The sequence below is a fragment of the Sapajus apella genome, unplaced genomic scaffold, assembly GCF_009761245.1.
Source record: "Sapajus apella isolate SASKATOON/1434 unplaced genomic scaffold, GSC_monkey_1.0 scaffold82, whole genome shotgun sequence".
Lineage (NCBI taxonomy): Eukaryota > Metazoa > Chordata > Mammalia > Primates > Cebidae > Sapajus > Sapajus apella.
The window spans coordinates 477,619-497,567 of NW_022437022.1; the positions used below are offsets into that span (position 1 = coordinate 477,619).

General features: G+C 45.5%; 1 protein-coding gene and 1 long non-coding RNA gene across 5 annotated transcripts in view; one reads left to right on the forward strand and one right to left on the reverse strand.

Moving 5' to 3' along the window:
- RPS6KA2 (ribosomal protein S6 kinase A2) overlaps positions 1-19,949 on the forward strand; it is a 447,811-nt gene that overhangs the window by 152,477 nt on the left and 275,385 nt on the right. The window contains exon 1 of one of the 4 annotated variants that reach the window (XM_032253225.1): positions 18,611-18,883. The exons of the other annotated variants lie outside the window; for them this stretch is intronic. Within the exon in view, the coding sequence (XP_032109116.1) occupies positions 18,833-18,883 (51 nt within the window). The 5' untranslated portion in view covers positions 18,611-18,832. Of the gene's footprint in view, positions 1-18,610; positions 18,884-19,949 lie in introns of those variants that run through there. 4 annotated transcript variants of the gene reach the window in all.
- LOC116533465 lies at positions 1,499-2,106 on the reverse strand. The gene is made up of 2 exons (XR_004261307.1): positions 1,834-2,106; positions 1,499-1,641 (listed from the first exon to the last, which is right to left on the reverse strand). It is a non-coding gene; the product is annotated as an uncharacterized LOC116533465 (long non-coding RNA).

The window sequence follows — 19,949 nt, forward strand, 5'->3', positions numbered from 1 at the left end:
GGGTGGCTGTCTTCCCTCTGTGTGTCTCTGTCCCCGGGTGGCTGTCTTCCCTCTACGTGTCTCTGTCCCCGGGTGGCTGTCTTCCCTCTGTGTGTCTCTGTCTCCGGGTGGCTGTCTTCCCTCTGTGTGTGTCTGTCTCCGGGTGGCTGTCTTCCCTCTATGTGTCTCTGTCCCCGGGTGGCTGTCTTCCCTCTACGTGTCTCTGTCCCCGGGTGGCTGTCTTCCCTCTGTGTGTCTCTGTCCCCGGGTGGCTGTCTTCCCTCTGTGTGTCTCTGTCTCCCAGTGGCTGTCTTCCCTCTGTGTGTCTCTGTCTCTCCTCCCATAGGGACACCAGTCAGGCACAGTTAGGGCTCACCCCAACAGCCCCGTCTTAACTTGCTGATGTTGGCAAATGCCCTAATTCCAAATGAGGTCACATCACATTCTCCATTCCAGATGTGCGGACGTCAACACATCTTTTTTTGTGTATACAATTCAGCCATAAGGAACCAGTAAATAAACCGTTTTCTGTCACCTCCTACTGCCTCCATCTCACAGCTGTCTCTTCCCAGGACCCGAAACGAGAGCACCAGGGCTCAGCTCTGAGTCAGATGCCTTTTCTGTGTTTCTCATGAGCACCCAAGAACGACTCAAGCTGTCTCTATGGGTGAGAATGTGTTCTGTTTCACCCCAGCGGCACAGAGCGCTTGACCGCACCTCTTCCCACCCCTGCAGCATGTGCGGGTAACCCTGCCTGATACCCCATGGGCTGGGATTAGGTTTGAAGTCAGAGGAAGGGATCATTCATCACTGATGGCTGGCCGGGAGATGGACGTGGTTGGAGCAGGGTGTGAGGAAGCCTAGGTCAACTGGGCTCTTGGCATGAACCCAGAGGGAAAGGCGGGATCAGGGAGGCCATTGTGGAAGCCAAGGTGAGAAGCGCTGGGGCTTGGAACTCAGTGATCGTGGTGTGACAGGGTGTGGTGACTGCTGGCTGTGAGGGACCCACTAACAAGCCTGTCCGCCTCCTCCACGAGGGAGCTTTGCACCATGACCCCCGTCACCTCTGCAAATAACGTGGCCAGTGCTGACCCCAGGGCGTCACAGGCAACACTTCTCTCCTCCTCTGCCTCACTCCAGATATTTCACAAAGCTGAGCTTTGTGTTTTTCACTTGCTAGAATAATAAAGCTGAATACATGGCTGCACGGGGCAAGGAGTGGTTTTGATTCCAGGACACATAAGTCATGCGTCTGTGTTTGTTCTTCAGCCACTCCTGGGTGATTCTGTCCTTTATTTTCTCTCCACATCATGCGTGAATGTGTTCGTATTTCTCCCCAGAAATACGAACTGTGACCCAGATATCTAGGCACCAGTCCTTTAAAAAGAGGACAGAGAAAAAATCAGTAGCTGTGTCCTACAATTTTTTCGCACAGTCTATCTGCACAGATATCTCACCAACTGTTCATGACAATCTGCTCTTCCTCCTCCCTCAAAATTCCTTAATTTACTTTTCGCTCATTTAATCAAGCATGACTTTATTAAAACAAAACCCCCTCCCACCTCCTCAGGTGTGAAAGCCCAGCTGTGGATCTGGCGTCGGTCTTCTGATACAGACATCCGAGTGGCCATGAGTCACCCTTAGAGCTGGGCTTCCTCCGCTCTGAAAAGAGAGAAAGTGAGATGTATTCTGGGGCCTGGGACAGAGCTCTGCGGTGGGAAGGCATAGGAGGCCGGGAGGAGGAGATGATGGAAGCTCGTCAGAAACTGAACTTGGGAAGGAGCATGGAGAAAGACGCCGCCTCCAGGGACAGATGTGTCATTTCCAGGGGTCACATAACCCTGTTCTCCTGACCTGCGCCTGCACTTTTTGGCTTCATTTCTAACGAAGCTGTCGGGAACCCAGAGCTTCGCGGGTGCTCTCCCCATGCCCCTGTTCAGGGCAGAGAGGAGCGAGGTGTGAGGCACAGGCCGCTAACGAAGCGGAAGCTCGGGTAGATGCAGCATTTCAGCAGCTTGTCAGGTGCTGTGTGGCAGCATCTAGAACAGGGTGCTGGGAAGGCAGAACCCTGTGAGCTCAGTGTGTGTTCCAGACATCGAGGGACACAGCCTACCTGTGGGCCTCGGTGGGACATTGCACATCAAGGGGGAACGGGACCTCGTGGCATGAGAGACTCGCACCCGTTCTGCAGGTGCACGCCACTCTCCCTGGGCTGCCACAGCCCGTCCCTGCGTCTCTTTCTAACCCCACGCTGCATGCGTGGCTCAGATGCTAAGTTATAGCAAGAACCCTCACAAATACTTGTTAGATAATGAAAGGAATAGCTGCAAAGCTTGCTAAGCCTTCCTGAAGGCTGTTAACTCTTGGCTTCAGATCCTTAGTCATCCTCTGTATTGGTGAGTGTTACCTCATTGGCAATGACAAGAAAAAAACCATCTGTACTCAGCACAGTGTTTAGAGCTGGACCAGAGGGACTCTACCCTGACCCTGAGCATTTGAGAGCTCCTTCTGCCTTCCCTGGCCTTGCCCTCACCACAGGATGCGAGTCTGTGAAAATCAGGTGATGTTCCTGTCCACAGTTTGCACCCCTCCCTCCAAGAACATTCTCCAGGCACCTGGGATGCCAGAATTTCCTCCTCCAGTGACCCTGAGCCTCTTTTGAAAGCTGTGTGTACCTTTTACCCAGGCCCAGCTACTCCTGGGCAGCCTCCACCAGCAGGGTATGCATCCCTACAATCTGTGTGTAGAGGCGTTCATGGTGCACCCTATTATCCTTGCCAAGTCTGCGGGATCTGTAGTGATTCTCGGTTTCATTCCTGATACTGGTAATTTATGAACTCGTGTCTCCTCTCTCTTTCTCTTTCAATCAGTCTTGCCAGAGATTTGTCAATTTTATTAGTCTTATTTTTTTAAATCAGCTCATTGTTTCATGGGTGTTTTCCGTCGTTTCTGTTTTCAGTTTTACGGATTTCTGCTCTCTATCTCTCTTTCTTCATTTCCTTTTATTTATTTATGTCCTTTCTTATGCTTGCTTTGGGTTTATGTTGCTCTTCTTCCTCTGGGTTTTGAGGTGAGAGTGTCTGTTCTTTCATCCTGCATTTCATGCTTGCTTTCCTGTTTCCTCTACTCAGCTATTAAGCCCTGCCTGTGAACTTTTCATTTTGGTTTTGTATTTTTCACTTTTAAAACTTCCATTTGGTTCTTCTTTATATGTCCCATTTTTTAGCGGAGGCTCTGTTTCTTCACTGATTTCAGGCTGGTCTGTGATTGCCTGTTGAAGCATTTTTATCATGGCTGCTTTGAAATCTTTGTCAGATAAATCTAACATTTCTGTCATCTTGGTTTGGTTTATTTTTTCTTTTCTGTTTGAGATCTTCCTGGTTCTTTGAGCAACTAGTGATTTTTTTTTTTAATTGAAAGTTAGACTTTTGGGGCACTGTGTTATGAGACTCTGGACCTTATGTAAGCTTTCTGTTTTAACAGACTGGGACTCACATGACTCCAACCTAGGAAGTGGGGGTGCCCCCTATTACTGCAATGAAGAAAGTTGTGGGGCTATTCTTGCTTGCTGAGGGTAGAGGTTCCCACTCTCTGTGTGGCCTCCACTAATCCCAAGAAGAGCTATGGCCAGTTACCTTGGGCAGTGGTCAGTGTCCTTGTGGACACCACCCCTGTGGGGAATTTGGGGCACCTCCTTACAGACTAATGAGGGTGGAATTCTAGGCCACCCAGACAGCCCTTACTGGCATGGGTGAAGGTGGGGCCAAGGTTTTTCTGTGTTGTTTGGCTGAAGTAGAGCAGTTATCATCTTAAGAGTTTTCTGCCTCTTCCCTGGTCCTGTGGCTAGAGAAACAGGCTTTTGTTGGGATTTTATTTTGTCTGTGCCTGCTGGGATTTCTGGGTTGCTGATTTCTTCGGTTCCCGGTCTAGTACGCATGAGGCAAAGGAAAACCCAGGGAATTTTCCACCATGTTGTTCCTCAAATCCTGAGCTCCTCAGCCATCCTGCCTCCTTCTCTCTGTCTGGCAGGGTCATTCTCCATGAAGTGTCAGGGTTTTCAGCTGTACTTAGTGGGAGGAATAGGGAAATACATGCCTATTTCATATTCCAGAAGAGAAGGATGCATAACACATGCACCTCCAGGATGTAATCAAAAGATACAGTATTTGATGACACAGACACAGACACACCACACATACACACACCACACATGACACACACACCACACATGCATACACACTCATATAACACATAGCATACACACACACCCCACAAACACCACACACACACACACACACACACACACACACACTCATACAACACATACCATACACACACGCCCCACAAACACCCCACACCCCCCCCACACACACTGATACAACACATACCATACACACACACCCCACAAACACCACACACACACTCATATAACATATACCATACACACACACCCCACACCCCCCCCATACACACACACTCTCATGCATGCATATGTACATATTATTCTACAAAAAGTATACTGAAGAGCTCAGAACAAAGTACACTGTGCTGGGAGGTCATCAGGGTGCCGAGAGCAGTGTGTGAGGGTGATCTGTCAGATATAACGGACCACATGCTAAAGCATGCTGTAGAGGTCATGACTCAAGTGTTACTTTGAATATTCCAGATTTGAAATCAGTTTTCATAAGAATAGCAAAATTGAATGGAACCTTTCAGATGTTAAGGGATTTCCTGTGTTTTTCCTAATTGACATACACTTATATTTACAATGGTGAACCTTGAGATTGGTAAGGACAGGGAAAAAAGACATTGTGTGATAACTGAAGAAGTACACAAGATTAAAGTTAAGTTGCAGCAATTTAATTCTTACTCCATCAGGATTTTGAATAGTACTTTGGAGTGAAGTTTCTGGTTCGATAATAGAATATGGCATACATGAAAACTGAAACCCTCTTTAAAGTTTTAAAGATGTTCTTCCATTTAGAAAGTCACAGTTGTTCTGCATGCAATAGGACCTTGTCAACCCCTAATTTGTTCTCAGTTCCGATGAGTCAGATAAACACTTCAGACACAGAAACTGAAGTGTTTATTTGAAAAATACTTCTTGACGGTAGTTAAAGCTGTCCTGGTGACGACAAGGGACATTTACGCACCTGTAAGTCCAGGAGATGTCTGGGCCAGAAAGAAGAAATACAACCAGGAGAAATGTGCCAGGACTTCATTTCATCCCTTCCTTCTTTGTAATTTGTTATTTGACATTTACTAATCCTGTTAACCCACCTGTACGTCAGGATCTTGACCAATTTCCTATGAGATTCTGACTTTCGTGAAGAAAAAAGATGATGTAAAGAATAATTGTGATTTGACATTAGGATAAAGCGAAGCCATCAGATAGTTTTTTCTTTTTGGTCGTGTGTTTATTTTTTTTTTATGTGGTCTCACTATGTGGCACAGGCTGGCCTCCAGTGTCTGGGCATCAGCAGTCCTCCTGCCGCGGCTGCCCAAATTGTGGGGATGACAGGTGTGGGCCACCTCACCCAGCCCATATGTTTATTTTTAAGGATATATTGTGTCTTTATTTCTGACTTATGGGACTGTTCTTATTCCTCCATTAATAAAAGTAATGATTTGCCACATATGTGCCCAGCTTAATGAGCACCCACAATCATAATCTCGTTATATCTTTATGACAAGCAGTGAGGGAAGCAGGGGTGAGATGAACTTCAGTGCTGCTTTAAGGAGGAGGAAACTGGGGCACAGCCCAGACAAGGGGCATGCTAAAACAAGCCGATGGTACCTGGCTGAGGGCAATGTGTACAGAACCCCACTGCAGGCTCACAGCTTCTGGCTCATGCCTCTTCCTTGTTTCTCTACTTTGAATATCACTCCATGTCACCTCTGTTTCTGATTTCTCCCAGCTGTCTGCATGACTGGCTCCACTGACTCCACCAAACTTAATAAATTGCAGTTTGCGGTACCATGCATTTATTTTATCATGCATTGCCTATGAAAATTGATGGCTTCACTTCAGAAGTATGTATTTCAAAAACATAATTACATTTGAAAGTGAGCAAGTTCAACTGTATGAGAAGGAAGCCATTGTGATAAAACTTCAGAGGAAGTAACTTATTGTCACCGTAAATGGTCCTAGTAAAGGCCTGCTGGTGAAGGCTTGTTTAGCAGAGTGCACTGCCTGGTGACGGGAACGCTTAGTGGGCACGTAAGCCCCTTCTCAGGGTCTCAGAAACGTCTCAGAATGTCTTCTACATTCTTAGCTTTTGCCAGCCTCCCAAGGCAGGAGGAATGGAAGTTGCAAGGGAGAAAGAGTTTTTGTTTATACTGAACTTAACATCCTAAATCTTCCCAACATCCAGATAAAGCAGTTTCTTTGGTGTGGCTTAGCTTTTTGAGAGTTGGGATTTTTCTGTGTCAAATCGAGGTTAACTCTCTTTCCTGATCAACCCTTACTCTCAAGCTTCTTCCTGAACACCAATTTTAGGTATGTTGGACTTTGGTCTATTTCGAGTGATATTCACTCCCAAATTGAACTTATCCATTTCAATGGCTGTCACCCTCCCACCAATTAATCTGAAGACCACACTTTACTCTTTTAATGTTTTTCAAAAACTTCCTATGCAGAGTTTTGTTACTACTATTCAAGGAACTCCAGTGCAACTGTTCAAAACAAGACTCTTCTTGTTTAATACTATTTTACTTTTGCTCCTGATCCCACTCTCTCTCTATTCTTGGATATGAATGTATCCTTTAAGATACACAGTAACGGGGTGATATTTCAGTTGCACAAACAGTAGGCACAGGGCTTTACTTCTCCCTGGGTACTGTGCATAAAGCCGGCCTAAGTAGTTGTCCCCGTGCCTGGGTACTCATCCAGTCGTCGGGGGTGGGGGTCTGGGGTCTCCAGGCTATGCAGCATGGGATGGAAAGACCACTGATGATACTCATCCTTCATCTTCATGACGAGTGTTCTCCATGCAGTCACAGCAGGGGGTGCTCCCAGAAGAACTGCAGGAGGCCCTGTATCTTCCCACACTCATCAACTCTTGGTTCTGTGGTGCCTTTTACATTTTATAAATATGATGGTTGGAAGCGGCATCTCCTCACTTTATTTCTTCTGGTTACATTTACTGAGTTGAGGAAATCCTCACATACTTGCCAGTCATTTAAATTTCTCTTGCTGTGAACTGTTTTTATTACTTGCCTGTTTTTTGGGTTTGGGTTGCCTATTTTCTCTTGTTGATAATGTGAACCATGTGGTCCCCCAATTGGTACAGAGAGGTATTTGATAAAATTTCACCACATAAGTTTAATAAAAATTGGAATTGGTTATTGCAGGTGTGTTAGTCCATTTGGGATGCTGTAATGAAAAACTATAAGCAGAGTGGCTTATAAACAACAAAAATTTGTTTTTCACAGTTCAGGAGGCTGGAAGTCCAAGAGCGAAGGACTTTCAGATCTAATGTTTAGTGAACACTTGCTCTCTGGTTCATAGATGGTGCCTTCTCGCCAAGTCCTCACATGGTAGAAGGGGTGAGGGGTCTCTCTGGGGTCTCTTTTATAAGGTCTCTTTCATAATCCCATTCATGAGGGCTTTGCTCTCACGACCTAATCTCCTCCCAGAACCCCCTCCAAATACCATCACACTTGGGATTATATTTCAACGTAAGAACTGGGGGGACACAACATTCAGTCTGCATCAGTAGGTAAAGAGAATTACTATTAATTTTAAGCTCACTTTAAATCCATCAACATCACTGAACTCTCATTAGTTTGAATAGTCTCTTCTGTTGGAGTGCCTATGTATATGACTGTGTCATCTGCCCATCTGCCAATAAGGATTTTTTTATCTTCCTTCCAAATCTTACACCACGAATTTCTTTTGTTTTCTGACTCCTTCCTTCTTGATTCTTTTTTGTCTGTAAGAATATTTAGTACCATGCTAAGCAGTTGTGATATTAATGGGCATCTTTGCTCCTGGTGTTAAAGTTTCTCCATTGGGTGTGATGTTTACTGGATGTTTTGTTAGTATAGCCTTTACGAGGTCGAGGGAGTTTTCTTCTAGTTTCCTAAGGGTTTGTGCAGAAGGTGGTGATCTGCTCAGATTAGTGTTTCATAGACTACTGTGGCCTGGGGGGAGGCTGCCGCAGTGATCCAGGTATGAGATGCAGGTGGCAGCAGAGACAAAGAGAAACGGACACATTGGAGAAACACTACTTGTAAAATTAACTGGATGTGATGATAGACTGGATACAGGAAATGTCCCAGCTGGTGCCTTGCTCTTGGCTTGCACAATTAGACAGATACCATCTGTGGAGTTAGGAAATCCTGCAGGAGGTATTGGCATGTTGACATGTTGATTCTGACATGTTTGAGGTGAACATCTCAGAATAAATTGTTGAGTAGATGTTGGATGTGGAGACCTGTAGCTCAGAAGAATATGCCTGAGAAAATTGCTTTGTGCAAAATTGCCCACTGCAGAGAGCAAGGCTTTGAGAAAATATGGTGCTGGGATAGAACACTCAAACCTTAGAAATTCTGTAACCGGAGCACAAACTACAATAACAATCCCAATTTTGAATCCTGGCATAGAAGAAATATATTCCATTCCCAATAAATGGAATATGCTGCAGTACGTACAGAACTTTAATAAGGAAAAAGAGGAAGGCAGCCTAGGGAAAGGAGAGGTAAGGAACGATCAGAGGGCTGAGCCTCGGAGCGCAGATCGGAGATGGGGCAGTTGCAGGCTTTGCGAAAACGCAGTGATGCCGGCAAGAAGTGTTCCAGGTCACCATCCCGTGCTTGTTTCTTTTGCATGAAGATCCAGATCCTGGACACTTTCAAAGCCAAACACACGGCCAGACAGGACCAGCAGAAGAAACATGGGGCCAGTTGACATGCAAGCGTGTTCTCGGTGTCTTGCTGTGCTCACCTGTGCCACAGTTCTTTGTGTTACAGCACAGACCTGCTATTACATGGTGACTTAAAATGTTAGTGCATCAGATAAATTGGCTTATGACCAATGCAACTTTTACATCGTATTCACACCTAGTCGGTCACTAGGTCTATCATTGACAAACGTGTTTTAGAAAACAGATGCCCTGCAGCAAACCAGGCTGCATTTCGTCAGTAGCGTGTGCATGCCTGGTCAGCTCTTGTTGGGCCAGGCGTGTGGGTGGCGAATGCTAACTCCCTGCAGGTGCCCCTAGGAGGAGACACTGACCTTGGATCACCTTGGCTACGTACTGTACACAGATTGCTGTTTTATTTTAAAATCTCTTACAAGCATGAGGAGTAGTATTTAAGATCACAGTGATTTAGGATATAGTTGAACTTGTCCTAATTCACGGGAAGAATTGTTCTTTTCCAGATGTAACTCTTACCTCGGTTATACAAAGTCAAATTCCAGCTCCTCAGCTCTCTGAGAAGTGTGAGCCAATATCTTCTTGTAAAATGAAAATAATATCCAGAATTATATTTAAGCTCTTCTGAAGACAGCAGCAGGAAGAATTGAAATTGTCCATAAAATATGTTACCTGAGAAGAATAGGCAAACTATTCTATTTCTTTGTAAGTCCCATTTCATAGTTCTATAATTTCTCCCATTCTCCTTTTGTTTTTTCCTTGAGTGGAAAAAACATCCCTTAAAGTTGAAAGGTACATATAAGGTTAACTGAATTGCAGAAAGGAAATTGGCAGCTGCAGCTTTTCTGAATTGTAATCACAGTCAATGCAGCTGTGCATTCCTCTAAACAAAATCCTGCTGCTGCTTTGATTTCACATGCTATGTATCACTGATTTCCTTCATATTCTTTCTGTGAAGAAATGTCGAGCAACCAAGAGAAAGACTTCAAAAGAAAAAAAGATCTTTTTAATGACGCAGACTAAAAAGGAAATGACATCTCTCCTATGTCAGCCTCTTAAGATGTAACACTGTTGAGCTGCCTTAGTTTTGATCATAAACTACACAGTGTCTCTCTCTGATTAATGTGGCAGCCTGAGAAAATCACATTCTAGGCTTAATAATGAAGAGGATATGCATCTTCTTTGACTTAAGAAATAGTCTCAGCTAATGTTAATTGAACCCTGTGTACGAGACAGAATTCCAATCCAAACAAAGCGAGTACTTCTCTCGTGCAGAAAGTTATTGCTAATGTGACTCAGGTGTAACAAAAGGTGATTAACATTTGAAATGTGTCTAGCTGTTTCCATAGTAACGTAATTGGGAAGGGAGTTTTAATCAATACATGTAGCCATTGACATCCATATATGAATAAGCATTCTGCAGGTAATAAAATTATAGGTGATAAACATGACTTCACCTGTGTTGCTTGGTAGATGAACATTATGGCTAAAAAATTACTGAAAAGTTAGCTCAATTCAAAAGGGACAGATATATTGGAGAATTAGACCCAAAGACCCAATTATGCTGTGTGCACACCTGCCCTCTTCTCTAAAAGAAGGCATGCAGTTGCAGGAAAATCCTTGAACCCTGGAGTGGAAGCCTCTAAGAAAGGAAATTAGAGAGGTGTATTGCCAGGAGGAAGGCAGACGAAGAGCTGAAGGAAACAGAATCGCATCAAGGAAGAGAGGGACGTGGAGTTAAATGTGTCCCAAGCTTTCAGGGAGATGGGTTTTATAAAGCAGGAATCACCAAACATGAGACTCAGAAGGAGAAATATCCCACAAGGGATTAGGGACATTCTTAGCACACACTTCAAGTGATGCGATTTTACGCAGTCCTAATGGAAAGGAAGATGAAGACATTACTTTCTAACAAACCCAATATAATCACACCAGCTGCTTCCTAGGGATAGTTTTGAAAAGGACACATGAAAAGGTGAAAAGCAAACACACCAGGATAAAAGGAAAGAGCATCTAACTATAGCATCAGAAATCATCAGCTTTTAGGTAAAATAAATGTTTAAATGTTAAGGTTAGTATAGATGTTGTCTTACATTATACCTTGAACAATAAAATATCAGTAATGATTTAGTGCCTAGTGTAAACGTGGACTCATGCAGTGTTTCATGTACAACACATCTGAATAGCCACAGCAACCCGTAAGGTAAGCAGCGTCGGGACTTACTTCCACTCATAAGATGAAGAAATGACAGCTCTCAGATCCTCGTGGGCTTCTCAGGGTCACAGAGCTAGCCCGTGGCAGAGCCAGGACTCAGAAAACCTATTCCAGGCCTCCCAGCATTCCTGTTTGGGGAACACACAGCGCCACAATCATAAAGAGAAAGTAGAACCTATAAACGTGAAACATCTCTTTGCTCTCCCTGTGGTTCCAGTCCCCGGCCTTAGGCAAGTCTCCTTATTGATTAGTTGTGTATTTTAATCTATGACTTTGCAAACTGTAAAAATGTCAGAAGACTATAGATGGCTGAATGAGGCACCAGTTTGAAAAGCCAGCATTCAATATCTTCTGCACATCCCAAAGCCATGGACTTGATGGTCATTCTCGGTAATAATCCATTTTCAGCAAGAATTGGTTAAACCAGCTGATGTGTGTCTACAAAAGAAACAGTGATGGACTGATAAAGAATCAGCCGTATCAGACTGACCTTGTTAACATCAACAGTCTGTTCAGGAAAATGCACTAGGGCGTCTTTATCAACTAGTTCCTCAGGGAGAGAAGATGGAGTCCCAGCCATCTGACTCATTTATGAACCCAAGGGAGAGTGTCCCTGGCCTGGCACTCTCCTGCAAGACAAGCAGAGTGAAGTCCACCAAGCTGGCCTCCCCTTTTGTCCTGGTCACCGCTCAAGGGACAACTTCCTTCCACACATTCATGGCCTGTCTCTCTACTCCCAAGCACTGGCCTGCTGGCCATCCCACCTCTTTGGTCAGCCATTCCCTTGAAGTCTTCTCTCAAGATTCCTCCTGCTTTCCTTAAGTGGAATCTGATGGCTCCTGAGAACCCACTTCCTCTGTGATCCTCTCAAATGGAGACAATTTGCTCTCTTTTTGCCCCTGAGACCTGAGTGCCACGTGCTTGGTCAATGTCATCCTTGCTCTTCAGGGAGCTTTCTGACCACAGCCTATTAGCTGGACAAAAATTTGCTTCTTTAAATCTCATGCAATCTGACAATACCACCTCTCCTGTACTCTTAGGAGTCACCAACTCCATCTGTTACTATGGTGCACTCAGAGGGGTCGTTGGAATCCACGCCAGTCTTCCTCACCATTACCATGCCTGCTATCCACTTGGTGTCTTCCACATCCATCTGAAAATCACATCTGACCACCTGACCTCTCCGTTCTGCTACCTTCTCATCTCTAGTGACGTTTTTTTCCTACTCCAAATTAGCCATCTATTCTAAACTTTGTCATCCTGTGTTACATGTAAATTTTCAGTGCGCAAGGAAAAGTCAGCACTGGGACAAAGCTCCAAATTAGCCATCTATTCTAAACTTTGTCATCCTGTGTTACATGTAAATTTTCAGTGCTGCAAGGAAAAGTCAGCGCTGGGACAAAGCATCTCTCAGCAAGGCAATCTTTACTTCTTGCCGAAAGAGTACCCTCACCTATCTTGCTATGACAGTACAATGAGCAAAGGAAAAGCAGACATATTTATCCTTTATGCATTTGGGGTCGTCCTTACTGCTGTGTCTGATCTTTGTTGGTTGGAGCCAGACTTAACAATCTAAACTAAAACTTGATTGTCTAACAACTTCAAACTTTTCTAAACAGGTAAAAGCAATAGAGAACAAAAAGGAGGTCTAAATAAGGAAGGGGCACAGGCTGTGAGCACATCTAGCACCAGTATCTTGGTTAAAGTACAAGGACACAGAATGTGTTACGTGCCTGTAAGCGTGCCTAACAGCTACATAGGATACGGCTTAACAAAAAGCTACTAGCAAAAAGCAAAAAGGCTTTGAAGAAAGTATTTAAAACAAACTATTATTTCTAACACTTACGATTATTCTTTAACAAGAAAGGACACTTTGAAGAGGAACTTTTCTACTTCCTACATCCTGGAAACTTAATCACTTGTAATTGACAAAGTCGTTGAGCACATTGTTGCCTCCATTTCTTGTCCTCCCACCGGGCTGGTTAAGAAGCCACAGTGCAGGTGCCTGTCCTGTCAGAACCTCCGGCCCTCTGATGAGTTCACCACCACGTCCACCAGCCTTCCTGTCAGCCGTTTCTTCCCTCTCCAACAGAGTCAGTAACTACTTTATTGCAACATTCAATAGAAGTTGCCCTTCAGCCTTTTAATTTTTATCATCGGGGAAAAATCACAGCCCCAGAAGAAGCCAAGCATTTCCTGTTCTTCATGTCTGTCTAAACCCTGACAATTCCTGGGAAAGACACACACTGGGAAGATTGTTACTATAAAAATGCATGATGCCCAACCTCATCAGCCTCTGAGAGCTTCTCTTTATTCTGACCAGAACCCTGTACTCACTTTGCTCTCTCTCCACGATGCCTATTTTCAACCTTCTCCATTTACCTTGGCCTGACCTCCGCTGGCCAGCATTCTCTCCAGGGGTTGACCTTGCTTCCCACTAGACAGAATTTTTTTTAAGAGTCATCACTTAGATACATCCTAAAATTCCTACCTGTGACCCAACAGGTTTTCCTGTACACCCACCCATCCTCCTCCTCTTCCCTTCTGGTGATATGAAGAAAGTACCTCGCCTGCTACACAACTCAGGAAATTTACAACACTCTATTTTGTATGGCACTCCTTTCTCTTGTTGGATTGTTTATTTTTGTGGAAATATGCCCTAGCATTTCCTGTGTCACCCACGTACACACATGTGCATTACACGGCACCCAGATCCTAGTTCCTTGGTTACTCCCTTCTCTGTACAGCAAGTTCTTGTAAAGAGATGTAACTATAGACTCTTTTCCCATGTCCTCACTGCCTTTCTAGTGCCAGTCTGCATTTCTTCCACTATCCATTCATTCCACACATAGTTCTGAGTCCTCCTCATGCCAGCTCCTGGCCTGTTCTGTGGGGCTCCAGAAGAGAGCACAGCAGGCAGACTTCTGTTCTAGTTGAGCGAACGGCCGTCTGCCTATGTTGCTGTTTGTGTGTGTTTCCGTGTCTGTTTCAGTTCAGTACAAGCCAAACGCTGGAGAAAAGAGACTTCAAAATATTGGGACTTAAACAGGAGAGATACTAGCCTCCCTCCCAGAATCTGGCCCAGAGCTGACAGTCCAGGCCGGTGTGGAGGCTCTGCTCCACCAGGTCATCCAGCGACTGGGGTTCCCTCATCTTCTTCCTCCACTGTCTTTTAAGGTGTGGTTCTTGTTTGCAGAGTTAAAACTGGGTCATTTTCAAATTGGGTTTTCGGCCTTCAGAAAACAGAAAAGGAAGAAGTCTAGGATGGTGGCTTCATCTTTATGGAGATTCCCTGGGATTTCGTCAATTCCCTCATACGCCATTGAGCTGAACTTAGCCCATGGCTGCTCTTGGCAGCATGGGAGCTGGGAAATGTGGTCTCCATCCCCAGCCAGGTGGCTGTGTGCCCAGGGGGAGTTCTGCCATAGTTCTAGCCTACTTGATCTGTGGTCAATTTCTGCTCTCATTTCTATTTCATGGGTTGCACTATGGTTTATTTCCAATGTGGAGATACCCTATAGCTTATATGAGTCTTTTTTATTAACTCTACCTTCTCCCTAGACAATATTATTTCCTCTTTAGCTGGTGTATTAGTCAGGGTTTGCCAGAGAAACAAAATCAATAGGATGTGCATCTCTATATATGTATCCATACACACACATATGCATACACATATACAATTATGCACACACACATCACACAAACACACAGAGATTCTATAAGGAATTGGTTCGTACAACTCTGGAGGCAGACATGTCCAAAGATCTGTGCGGTTGGCAGGCTGAAGTCCCAGGAGGGCCCACAGTGGAAGTTCTAGTCTGAGTCCAAAAGCCTGAAAACCAGGAGAGCTCTGCTATAGTTTGAAAGCTGGAAGGCTCAAAACCCAGGAAGAGCTGGTGTTTCCGGTTGAGTCCAAAGGCAGAAAAAGACTGCTGACTGAGCTCAAGGCAGCCCGGCAGGAAGGGGTCCTTCTCGGCTTTTCTGTTCTGTTCTGGCCTTTGACTGATTGGGTGAGGCCCACCCACACTGGAGATGGCATCTGCTTGACTCCATTCGCCTACTTAGACGTCTGTCCTGTCCCAGAACACCCTCATGGACACATTCAGAATAACATCTGACCAGTATCTGAGCAGCCGGCAGCCCTGTCAAATTGATGCAGAAAATCGACTGTTTCAGCTGATGAGCATTTGCCAGGTTAAGGAAAAATGTTGGAGAAAATGTTTTAATGTATGGTTCAGGGGCAATGATTTGAGTTGTGGACATGTTCACTGAGTTTCCTGGAGAATAGTAGAATAAATGTTTCTACCTGAGAGTGGATATATTAGTCTGAAATTCGGAAGATAAGTCTGGGATAGAGATAAACTTGGAGAAATAATCTGAATAGAAATGAAGCATTTCCATCTACCTATTCAGGTTTCCAATAAGCATCTCCCATCTCTCATTTCTGATCACCCCCGTACTGAGGCAGTCCCCACCCAGCTGATGGACCACCACCCAGATCTCACGTGGGGCTGCTTCCCCCCCACCCCGATCTCACGTGGGGCTGCTTCCCCCCCCCCCAGATCTCACGTGGGGCTGCTTCCCCCCACACCCAGATCTCACGTGGGGCTGCTTCCCCCTACACCCAGATCTCACATGGGACTGCCTCCCCCCACAGCCTAAGCACTGGCAACATCCTGCTGTTTCCTGGAGAACCGCTGGAGCCTCTTTGCTGCTGGTCCCGCTCTGGCTCTTCCCCATATCAGAGTCAGTTGCTGTGGAGTCTAAAACGGCTGTCCACAACCTTTTTGACACCAGGGACCAGTTTCATGGAAGAAAATGTTTCCATGGAAGAGGGGGGAGTGCAGGGAGGGGAAATGGTTTGGGGATGAAGCTGTTCCACCTCAGATCATCAGGCATCAGATTCTCACAGGGAGTGTGCAACCTAGATTCCTCACATGTGCAGTTCACCGTAGGGTTCAAGGTCCTGTGAGAATCTAACACTGCTGCTGATCTGACAGGAGGCGGACGGAGCTCAGGCTGGAGAGGTCACTCTCCCCTGCCCACTACTCACCTTCTGCTGTGCGGCCTGGTTCCTAACAAGCCATGGACCTGTACCAGTCCGAGGCCTGGGGGATGTGGACCCCAGTCTAAAAGACACAATCAGAAAAGTACATTCTCATTAAAACTCTGCAAGACCCCCATTGCACTTAGGATAAAACCCAACATTTTTAACAAGGGCTTACCCCATTTTCTGGCCAGTTCTGGCCATGTAGACCTTTGTGGGCCCCTCAATGACACCACGCTCTGGGTTGTCTCTGGCTCCAGGTTGATTCTTGGGGAGGTTCCATTTGTGCTGTGTTTGTTTTGCCATTGGGTATTATTCATGTGGGCTGCTCTGCTCACTTCTCTTTGCCTAGAGAAGCTGGACTCGCCTTTTGAGTTTCAGTGTAAGCGGCCTTTTCTGAGAGAGGCTGTTCCTGTCTCTCCAGGCTGGGCTCAAGTCTTCCTGCCTTCTGTTCACATAGCAACGCGCTGCACAGCAGCTGCATCAACTGTATGCATAGATTTGCCGATGTCTGTATTTGCTTAGTGACATTTTCTACACCAGAGTGTTAGCTCCTTGGTGGCCAGGATAACATCTCTCTTCCTCCACTGTGTTTCCAGAGCTGATCCCACAGCCTAAGTGATTAATGTCTACTTATTGAATAAACGGATAATCCAAGCAGAATTATGTAAGCAAATAGCACATGCACCACACTGGCATCTAAAGCCCAGCTGGGAGAAATGGAAAACGCATTAGATGATGAGACAGCAAGCATGCTCAATCAATATTTCTTAAGTGAATGAACGACTCCCTTTCTCTATCAACATGGAAAGATGTAGTGAGTTCACAGTAACGCTTCGGGTCGCTCAGATCGTTATGCCCTGTGGCATGGCTCCCACCAACAATAGATTTCAGCTAGAGAAAGAATTGCTCTAGCAGAATGCCCGTGATACTTAAAGCTATGGGAAGATAAAGCGTTCTCACCACGTAAGGAGAGGTTCACATCAGCTTCCTGGATTCTGTGATTGCGACTTCAGAGGGCAGTGCCCCCACCCAGTTACTGGACGGTCAGAGCCTCAGAAAGTATTAGATGAACTCTTCTGGGGCTAGGCTTTGTTCTTGGAAGTTTCAGACATTTTTTATCCTGGACGGTACTAGAAACCTCTCCACAATGTAACTAGTTAAGGAATCAAGAGTCATTGGGGTGGTGATTTTATTGTATTGGAGGACTATGAGTGGAGAAAGGGTGAACAGAAAGAGACTACCAAGTCTTGCAGACAATATGGGATGTTCCCAGCAAGTCCCCCTAAAGGATGAGCAGTGCAAGTCGGTTCCTATGCTGGTCAAATGACCTGCCAAGTGAATTTCCATCTTGAGTCTCTGGGCATCCACATGGCAAACAACCTCCATGTGTGGAAGGAAGAAAGCATGTGGACATCCAGACCTTTGGAGATATTTGGGCAGTGAGCCCCAGTCATAAACAGGTTCACTACCCTCTTGTCAAAAATGACTCATAAATTCCCAGTGAGCTGCCATGTCAGACAATGCACAACAGAGACATTTGATCAATGTTGTCATTTCACAGAGTGGTGAGAATCATAGTTAAGGGAGAGAGGAATTTCTCTGAGGTAGAGGACAGAGGTGTCTAAGGAAGAGGTGAGGTTTTAGCCTTCACCGGCAAACCACAGGAGTGACCTGTGACTATGGGGTGTGTCTAAGCACGGTGAGTGGAACTGGTTTTTCATAAGTTGCTTATTTTCGTGGGCTTTCTCCCTCAAATTGCTGACTCCAATTAAGCCATTGTTTGGAAAAGCCCAGAACAAAAACTTAGTGGACATGGCTAGAGTTTGAAATTGACGGGCAGGTGTATTCACAGGATGCAAACAACGTCATGTTACATTAGGTGTGTAGGGGGTTATTAGTGGTGCAGCCTTTCTGAAAACTGCATCCACGAAACTGCTGGAGACATTTAATGAACAACTTGAGTGTACTTTAGATCTCCCCGGCCACAGACTGGGTGAGAGATCCTGAATAATCAGACTTGGAGCAGTTCACAAAGACGGAGCAGGAAGTCCTCCTGGGGCTTTGGATGGAGCTGCAGGAGCCTGAGTGCATGTCTCAGACGCTCCTTTTTTCCATTTCTTTAGTAGAGGCCCTGCGGATGTGCAAGGAAAGCAGAGTATTAAACTTATAAAAATAGAGTCTCCAGAAAACACACACAACTAAGGATATTAAAAACAACAAGAATCGCTTCCACTTGTTTAGCAGCTTGATCTGCAGTCTTCTCAGGAGAGGAGAGGGTCCCAGAACACATCTGGATTTCACAGGCACCGGTGGGAGGGGAAATCCAATCGCTGCAGCACCTCCTGCAAGCGGCCGTGCCAGGCGCCTTCTGATTTGGGCTGGAGACAGGCAGACTTGCAAGGGAACAGGTGGTCAATTTCACTCAACTTGCCGCCCAACGGAAAGAGTAGCCCTATATTAAGCACTTGACCCCGAGGTGTTGGACTGAGTCAGTTACTAAAAGTGACATTGTCATATCCTTGCCACACTCAACTGCCTCTTGCCCTGTTCTGAGTTTTGGATGATCCCGAGTGACAGTTAGCCTGAATGTTTGCACACTCCCGTGGAGGTTTGCTCTCCTGAACGTGGAGGAGTGAGATTCTCCACGCTTGAAGAGAAAGACGGTGCAGCTCCCCGGCCAAAATCGTCCTCATTTCCAACTTAGGCAGCATGCTCTCTCTCCTCCGCCAAGCCTTCTCTAAGTTCTATGGGCTGCTGTTAGTAAGTACCTTGTTTACCTTGTTAAAAAGCACTTTGGAGCTTGCTGCGTTGTTTGGTTTTGTTTTTAAGATGGTTCCTGATCCTCTCTGGAAGCCAGACAGGCTGGATAGTTAGGTAATTATTTTGGCATAATAACGGATGATGTTTGTAACCTTTTTTCCTCACTTCTTAATATTTTACTTAACATGCAACTTAGAGCAGGATTCTTTTTTAGCATTCGATGTTCTCACTTTTTCTGTCCTTGTTTATTCTACTTTATTCTATTTTGTTCTTATTTATCCTTAAACTTTGGCTTGTGAACGTTTCCTGCCCGGCAGAGCACGTGCTCTGTCCAGTGTTATTCCGTCTCGTCCTTGGGTTTGCCATGGCTGGGCTTCCATCGCCCATCTCTGCACACGCTGGGCCCCGGGTTCAGAGTTTACAGAACACTTCCCCACAGCCTCTCCTTCTTGGGCACGTTTTCAGTAGGGGGTGATTTTTGTCGATAGAGAGCTTGAGCAGAGAGGTGGGAGGATGAGCTCTGTTTGCTTCTTTTATTTTTGCTGACTACTTCTTTCCTTCTTTTCTCTCTATCGCCTCACTTTGCCCCTTTTACTCTTCCCTTATTTTATCTTCCCAAGACAACAGTTCTTGCAGGGGGACACTTGCGGGAGGTGGGGAAGTCACACGTCGTCCACTTCTGGACATCTCCTCTTGAGGGTCATTTAAACTAATCGCATGCTTGTGCATTTCCCGCTCTCTTCCCCTGACATGGGATGTCCTGTCCCATAACTGACCCAGAGAGGGAGGATTTCAACCGATGGGCGACTGCTCCCCGGACGCACTGAAGAGCTGCCCAGGAGCCTGTGGCCTGTGTGGCTTCCTCCCAGCCTCACGTGTGTCTTGATCTCTCATTCTGGTGTTTGTTTTCTTTTGCTGGCATTTCAGTTTCTCATTTCATTTCCCCTGTGTAAGCGTATAGAAGATGGATAGATAATTACAAAAATGCCTACAATCGAGTTAGCATTGTTGTTTTGTAACATGCATTTGCCTCAAACCAAAGGAGACTCCAATCCTTGTGAAGATG